Source organism: Bison bison, unplaced genomic scaffold (genome assembly GCF_000754665.1).
Source record: "Bison bison bison isolate TAMUID 2011002044 unplaced genomic scaffold, Bison_UMD1.0 scf7180017864498, whole genome shotgun sequence".
In the NCBI taxonomy this organism is placed as follows: domain Eukaryota; kingdom Metazoa; phylum Chordata; class Mammalia; order Artiodactyla; family Bovidae; genus Bison; species Bison bison.
In genome coordinates this window covers 7,289,920-7,298,053 of record NW_011495057.1, presented here as the reverse complement: position 1 = coordinate 7,298,053, position 8,134 = coordinate 7,289,920, and the positions used below count along the sequence as shown (strand labels likewise).

The 8,134-nt window shown below is 39.3% G+C and overlaps 2 protein-coding genes across 3 annotated transcripts in view; one reads left to right on the top strand and one right to left on the bottom strand.

Moving 5' to 3' along the window:
• The window catches only part of CDH2 (cadherin 2, type 1, N-cadherin (neuronal)), a 251,009-nt gene that overhangs the window by 207,234 nt on the left and 35,641 nt on the right, over window positions 1-8,134 (top strand). For both annotated transcript variants that reach the window (XM_010828956.1, XM_010828957.1), the window contains 4 exons: window positions 1,268-1,410; window positions 4,238-4,471; window positions 4,768-5,001; window positions 7,776-7,915. In XM_010828956.1, coding sequence (XP_010827258.1) covers window positions 1,268-1,410; window positions 4,238-4,471; window positions 4,768-5,001; window positions 7,776-7,915 — 751 coding nt within the window. The remainder of the gene's footprint in view (window positions 1-1,267; window positions 1,411-4,237; window positions 4,472-4,767; window positions 5,002-7,775; window positions 7,916-8,134) is intronic.
• NDUFAF2 (NADH dehydrogenase (ubiquinone) complex I, assembly factor 2) lies at window positions 5,017-7,204 on the bottom strand. Its single transcript, XM_010828980.1, is given in 5 exon segments — window positions 5,017-5,436; window positions 5,438-5,508; window positions 5,511-5,725; window positions 5,829-5,937; window positions 7,196-7,204. Coding segments are annotated over 5 exon segments (678 nt in total). The 3' UTR covers window positions 5,017-5,162.

Below are 8,134 nucleotides of genomic sequence, written 5' to 3'. Positions count from 1 at the left end.
TTTTCAGTGGATCAATGAGTATATTAGACAGGAGATATATAAATGGATCTACTCTTTTATCATTTAAAGAAACAGAAGTTTTCAGCCTCTTTTTTCTGTCCTTGCTCCTTTTAAAACATCTTTAGTAATAATTTAGCCTGTGTTTTATGCCAACCATCACAAAAAGCTTCTACCGTGAGTAAATAGGAGAGTCTCAGAAAGCTTATAACATTTATCTCTTTTCCACACATCAGGAAGAAAAGAAAACTCATGCCAGTACCAAGATATAAGAGCTAATTATTTTCATCCCTCACCTGTACAATGGTTAGAGGACTTATAAAATATATCTGTAAAGATTTCCAGCCTCAGCAAAATCTGATTTATCCTTCCTGATGAGGGTTGGCAGAGCATACCCCACATGACTATTATCCATCACTGGTGATGGTAATTTTAAAAATTAGCTCATATTTTATTTAACTCCTTTCAGTACTGTTGACAACAGATAACTGTGTATCTTCTCTTCATTTCTCTGTACACTGGAGTCAAGACAGATGAATAGCTAGTGAACAGGTGTATTGAAGTCATGTAACTTTTTACCTCTCCAAACGGGATATGTTTTCCAATTTGTATATTGGTTATCTAAGCTTGAAAAGCTCATCCCTACCCCAAATAAAAAAGCAAATACAGATAAATCTACTCAGACCACAGGATTCCCCTTGAAGGGTGTAGTTCTGAGGTTTGGCCCAGGTGGGCGATCCTAGGAGAAATGGGATTATGGGAGCGAGGAGAGGACGGTGGTCTCCTCATTGTGACCGAATCCCCACCATGATAAGGTAGTAAATGTTTAAGGAGTGTTCTGTGATACAAAATTCAACTTCTATTATAATTTCTCTTAAGCCCTATACATTAGGGCTACTGCTCACTTAGAAGATATATTAGAAGTATTTTATATGGACCATTGCTCTCTTATGAACTAGATAAGAGCTTATAATGAGACCTGTCAAATCTGCCCTAGCCCCAACCCACCGTACTGAAACTGAGTTCCTCATCTTTCCCCTCTACCACCTATGTAACGTTTACTTCACGCCTGGCCACGCAACACACAAACCATGTTGCCTCCCAAACCACTGCCACAGAAACACTCGCAGTGCAGCTGTTTGTCCCAACCATGACCTACAGAAACGCAGGTTAACATGCTGTCTGTGTCTGGGACTAAACCGGAAAAATCAGCTTCCTGTTTTAAATTTCATATCAAAAGAAATAAACTTACTGCATTTTCATTTTGTAGATACACCAAATTATCCGATCCTGCAAACTGGCTAAAAATAGACTCTGTGAATGGGCAGATAACTACCATTGCTGTTTTGGACAGAGAATCACCGAATGTGAAAAACAATATATACAATGCTACTTTCCTTGCTTCTGACAATGGTGCGTAATTAAATATAGTCACTGTATTTGTCCTGGATGTTGTTAAAGGGAGTAGAGCCTCATCACAAATGCATCATCAGGAAATGAGGTTTTCTAGGAAACCCAGTTGTCTAGAAAAATTTCATTCCGTCCAAGGCGCCAATGACCTTCCCTCCTCTGAGGCCCAGCTTCTATTTTCCATTTCCTTTGGGCGTTCTGTATTTGCTGCCTTCTGCAATGAACGCCCCCAGGGTCCTTACACCCTCCATGGTCACCTAGCATTGTGATCACAAGGCTTTGTGATTGTTCTGCTCTGCTGTACCTTGATGGCACAGTAGCCCCACACACTGTGTTTTTCGAGGTGGTCATTTTTGATTTCTTCTAATCAGCATGTTTGCTACCATCAGTCTGTCTATCTTTAGCATTTTTCCTCTAAGTCTCTAACTCTAGTCTACCATGTCTAGGAAACTCTTAATTTCTTGCATAAGTTAAAATAATTGAATATTTGAGAATGTTGGTTTTGAAAAACATAAACATATAGTTTAGCATCTTTTTTTTTTTTCTTTCTTGGTTCTTCTGGATTCTAAATGGCCGAGGTTAATAGATAGCACTTTTTTCTTTATATCTAGAACGTAAAAATGACTTACTTTAAACTGGAATTGGACTTGTTTTAGGTCTCAACATGATATGGTTTAAGAGTGGAGCTTTGAAATTCCACCTGACCTCCCCTCCCCCGTGGATCCAGACTCCATTTATACTATTCTTCTAACTGCAGGATTAGCAGTATGGTTTTAAATCTGTCCATTTCCTTTTTCTGTTGAGTATGGATAATGGTAGCAGTGTGTAACTCGTGTACAGGGGAAGATAACAAGGCTTGTATACATAAAACTTTTAAAACGGAGCCTGGCACAAACTATACACTCAAGTAATTATTTCTATGCTGTGTAAATAGTTTTAAAACTAAATCATAGCCATCTTTTAAAATAGTTTTAATGTTGGACTGTGAATGTGAGCATCTAATAAAAATAGTAGGCTTTTTCTATTTGGTGGCCAAGATGTGCAGTTTGAAAAACATTGCCTGTCAACATTTTTGATAAGAACAGTTTCAAAGAACCATTCCTAATCCTGTATAAGATGATTCAGTGAGATCATTATCTGTTATAAATCTATGAGGTGACAAGACCAAAGCAATATTTCTTATCCTTTTTAATGTGAGACCTACTGTTCACAAATTTAGAGTTGAAACTTGGTGGGAAGCATGTCTGCCATTTCACATGAAAGCAGAGCATTTGCGTCTGTTTTACATTTTCTGTAAGTGGTAGCTTTCTCCACCCTGAAACTTACAGTAATATATCTTGCACCATTATGCTGAGATTTAAAGAGCTATAAAATTATATGTATATGTGTGAGTTGTGAGTTACAACCAGATTTTTCATTCACCAAGGTGGATTGTTTCCTAATTGAAAGGGTGTTTGATATGAGAGAAGTGAGCAGTTAAATCTGTGTAGCTGTGATGTTTTGCAAATGCACTCGACATTAAATCACAAGGCTGGATTTAGAGCCCCAGTTCTGCTCCTTAATGTCTGGACAAGCTATTATAATCTCTATGCCTTCATTTCATTATTGATCATTGTTTTTGCTGCTTGCTATTCTGTGAAGTCTTTATGAGAGTCAAATAATATGAAATGTGATAATAAATATGAAAGTAATTCAAACTATAAGGAAACATAGTGGCCCTCGTGGTTAGACCACAGTATTAGAATATTGTAAACAGCCATGCTACCCCTCCATCTTAACCTCCCTGCTCTCAGAACCATCCATATTCCTTAGAGAGGCCCACAGAGATTTCTCCTTGTCCTGTCCTGAAGAGTGTATGTGTGAATCTTCCTAGTTTCATGACCTTGGGCAGGTCACTTAACCCTCTGGGTCTCAGTACGCAGCCTTATTTAGAAAATTCCTGTATTTCTATTCTCTTAAGTGCATACAATATATATATTATATAGTTAAATATAATTGTATTATATATTGTATATTCAAATAATATAATTATGTTTACATATAATAACATTTCCATTACATTTTATATATTTGTTATATATTTATTCATAAATATTTGTAACATAGTAGAGTCCAACTCAAAAGATGAGATAAGTGTAAAGATAACATATTATGGTGGATGGATTTGGGGTCAGGCAGACCCATCTCCACTAGCAACCCCAATACTTCTAAGAGGATACAACCATAACCAGTTTATAGAGACACTTAGGTTCCTGTCTGTTTAAACCAGCTTCATAGGATGACAATGAAATGATGTATAGAGTGCAACCTAATACTCTCAAGCAAGTGATCCAGCTCCTCCCCAAGATAAGGTCTGTGGGTCTGTAGACTGTTTCAATATTTCAGAGTTATGTCTCGGCTTGAAAAGCACTCTGGGGTTCTTTCATGCACACGTCTTGTTCTCCATCAGTGAGTTGGGTCCATCAGATCATGAGCCCGGGTTTCTGCTTGCTTACATCCTCCAGGGCCGAGAGGAGCTCACTGCACATGGGGCACAGAGTAAGTTCAGCAAGGGCACAGGACCACATGTGGTGGGGATGGGGGCTTGTGCGTGCGCGTTGTTACCGCCCTCTGTGCCGGAACCTCCAGTGGGAGGAGTGCAGGGTCATCCTAGAAGAGACACCAGAAGTGGCTTTGTACCAAAACAGCAGAGATGCTGTGGCAACGAGATTTTTCCAAGGTTATACAGTGATAAGGGCTAGAAAGCTAGAAACTTTGAGAGTTTCACTGTAACTGAGAGTCAAGGGAGAGAGTTGTTGAGCATTGGTTTGTGATTTTTCTCCCTTTTTAGGAATCCCTCCTATGAGTGGAACAGGAACACTGCAGATCTATTTACTTGATATTAATGACAATGCCCCTCAAGTGTTACCTCAAGAGGCAGAGATTTGTGAAACTCCGGACCCCAATTCAATTAACATCACAGCACTTGATTATGACATTGATCCAAATGCTGGACCATTTGCTTTTGATCTTCCTTTGTCTCCAGTGACTATTAAGAGAAATTGGACCATCACTCGGCTTAATGGTAAGGACAGATTAATTATTTGAATATATGTGCATCTGAGAGGCTTTGAAGCCTGGTATGTAAAGTCCATTTATCATCTTTCTCCTTAAATATATTTTAAAAGCTACTTAAAGTTTAACTAAGATATGAAAAGCCCTTAAAGCCAAAAAAATAAAAATAAACTTTACAAAAAGGTTACAGTGAAACCTGCTTTATATGTACCCTTCGGTACATGATGCAGTCTAGAAAATGCTGTGTGTTTTTCAATCTTATGATGTATAAACTCTCCGACTGTGTTTTTCCCCTTTATCGTATAGGTGATTTTGCTCAGCTTAACTTAAAGATAAAATTTCTTGAGGCCGGGATCTACGAAGTTCCAATCATAATCACAGATTCGGGTAATCCTCCCAAATCGAATATCTCCATCCTTCGGGTGAAGGTTTGCCAGTGTGATTCCAACGGGGACTGCACAGATGTGGATCGAATTGTGGGAGCAGGGCTGGGCACCGGCGCCATCATCGCCATCCTGCTTTGCATCATCATCCTGCTCAGTGAGTACTTTTCGGTGTCTCAGCTTGAATTCCTTTTGCTTCCAGGATGTTAAGCAAAGTAACTTTTTTCTTTACAGTCGGAAAATACAAAGCAACTTTTTGCTTTTATTTGTTGAAATAGTCACATAACATATAGATGACATGATTTGACCGCAGTGCATTCACTGATTGTGGCTCTTGCCATCTTGTGGCATCCAGGATCCTGGCTGAAAGCTTTTGCCAGTGCTGCTGGGAGCCACGAAGCGTTCCTGTTTCCCAAAGAATGGAGTGGAGGCATGTGCTTTCATCTGAGTTTGAACTGGTGGAGCCAAGAGTTGCCTGTTGCTCTCTTCTCTAAGGAGTTTTTCTTTGCCATAAAAATCTTCGTTTTTCCTTTTAGTTTCTCCCCTACATTTTTCATTCTTCATTTCTTTCATTACTTCCTCCATAGTGGGCAGTGATCCAAGCTTCTCATTCTGTCGGGATATCCCCTATTTCATAGTCTATTTCTCTTTCATTTGCTACTTCTAGATAATTCTTGTCTCTAGAATAGTTTGTCTTCTCCAGTTCTTGTACTCAGGGATATAGTACTGTTTGTTCCCAAACTGGTCAGTGCCCACTTGCTCCTTCACTTCCTTTGACAGTGGCTCTCTGCAAGAGACAACAAATCCCGAGACCCTCCTTGTGCCCCCTCCCTGTGCCGTCCCACCAGTTGTGCTCAATAAAAAGTAATTTTTATTGTTGCCTTTCAGTGGAATCTAACAACTCTCTTCCATCTCTGAGCAGTTTCTCACAGCCAAGCCCACTTTAGAATGAGGAAAACCTTGAGCATCCTTGCATGCACTTACCTGTTTGCAGCAAACCCAGCCAGCCCACCTCTTCCACGCCCGTTGCCGTTTTCTGATGCTGATCACTTGCAGAGCTGCAGCAAACTTCATAGAAAAATATTAGGCAGTCCTAAGTTGAAGCACTTCTCTTAGGATTTGTGTCTGAATTTATGGCACATAGTTGATGATTTAGGAAAATAAGTATATTGCTTTCCTTTGCTTTCCTTTATAGAAAGCGCAGTCAGCAACCTGCTCCAGTCATGCAGGGATCAAGGTATTTGTTTCTGATAGGCTGTATAAAATAGCAAGAGATTGTATTTCATACAGCACATCAGATAATAGAAATGATTACACAGCTCAATAAATTGTCTGTCTTTAGAGCCAGTCTAGATTAAGGAATTGCTCCTTTTTAATGTACTTTGCAGTCTTTGGTTCAGTGGAATGCAAGAAATTAACCACTGGAAAGTACTTTAGGAACCACTTCTAAGTATGCAGGTTAAAAGAACAAATTGCCTGGCCCCTGTGCTGTATTGTTGAGTAGCAGCAGGACTTAGTTTATTGTGTAATCATGCTATGCACCAATCACTTTCTTCAAAATGTTGGCCATTTCTTTTATGTTTTCTCCATTTACAAGTGTTCTGGTAATTTAGAATCCCGTCCTTTTTTTTTCTAAGCAATTACTGTAGAAGCCTGAGCATTTTTTACTTCCTATGTGGAGACTACTTTGACTATAATTTGAAACCTACATGCTATACTAATAATCCACTTGCTAGATTTAGCCCTGGAACAATGGCAAATGAGATCATGTATCTGGCTTTAAAAGGAGGATATTTACTTTTATGGCCAATAATAAAAATGTGCTCAAATAAGAGTCATTAAATCTTTTTGCTTCAGGATGTAAACTGATAGCTCCAGATTTTAGAGGGAATGCATTCCTAGATGTGCACTTAGGGATATGTTTCAATTTCAACTAACAAGAGGCATACATGCCAACCTTATCAAGAAAAACTTAGAGCTGATGGATTGTGGTATGAAGAAGGACTCTAGCCATTCTGAAGGAAAATGAATCGGTGCTGATTTTAACATCAACCAGCTGGAAAATTTATGATTCTAATCCTGGTGCAGAAATGTAGAGCAGGAAGTGTTAGTGTTAGTCACTCACTCATGTCTGAGTCTTTTCAACCCCATGGACTGTAGCCCACCAGGCTCCTCTGTCCGTGGGATTCTGCAGGCACAAATACTGGAGCGGGTTGCCATTTACTTCTCCAGGGGATCTTCCCGACCCAGGGATTGAACCCAGGTCTCCCACATTGCAGGCAGACTCTTTTACCATCCAAGCCACCAGGGATGTTATTTCAGTTCTCAGACTAATCCCCTGGCCTTCTTACCTGAGGCATGCTATTGAACAGGAAAGAGAAAAGCACAATGGCACGATAGAAAGACCCAGGCCCTTGGGAGTCAAAAATCCTCAAGGTCAAGTCTCTGATCCAGGTCTAGTTTGCTGCAAAGGCATCTTGGCAAGCACTCCCCCTCCTTCATAAGTGTGCTTCTCTCTGATTTGGGGAGGAGAATGATGACTGATCAACCAGAATGGAACGGCAATTAAGTAATAAGTGGCAATTTCACCTACTGTATTTTGTTGTTTTTAGAATTTCCAATCCATTATATGGCAAAGCAAAAGATAGACAGAGTTATTGTCCCCATTTGCAGATAGTAAAACTGAGGACAGACATCCATTCAGTGAAGTCATAGGGTACTAGTGTCTAGAACAACCTAAACCTGGTTCTCAGGGTGTCTGTCCTATCTTGTTTCTTGTCATGTGAGGCTAGGATTAGGTAACAGAGTAGAAGATGCATTGCAAGTTTTCCAGCCCATATGAATATAAATTATAAGTCTTGAAGACTGTGATGAGATAAAGTCAAGTTTTTAAAATTACGTATCATGTGTCTTTACTCTCTTTCTGCCTAGTTCTCGTTCTGATGTTCGTGGTATGGATGAAACGCCGGGATAAAGAACGCCAGGCCAAACAACTTTTAATTGATCCAGAAGATGATGTAAGAGATAATATTTTAAAATATGATGAAGAAGGTGGAGGAGAAGAAGACCAGGTAAGCAGTGTTTTTAAATCTCTAAGTGAAATCTTACCATCTCACGTTTTAAATGGTGGGGAAAATACTAATACATAGAGTAAAAGAATAGTATCAAATGTCTTTTCCTTGATCACACTATCAAAGGCTTGGTGAATTCTTGCCAACCTGCGCTGCCCATTGAATTTTTTTCTAAAGTGCTAAATGTCATTGTATTTATTATGAGAGGATCGTTAACAT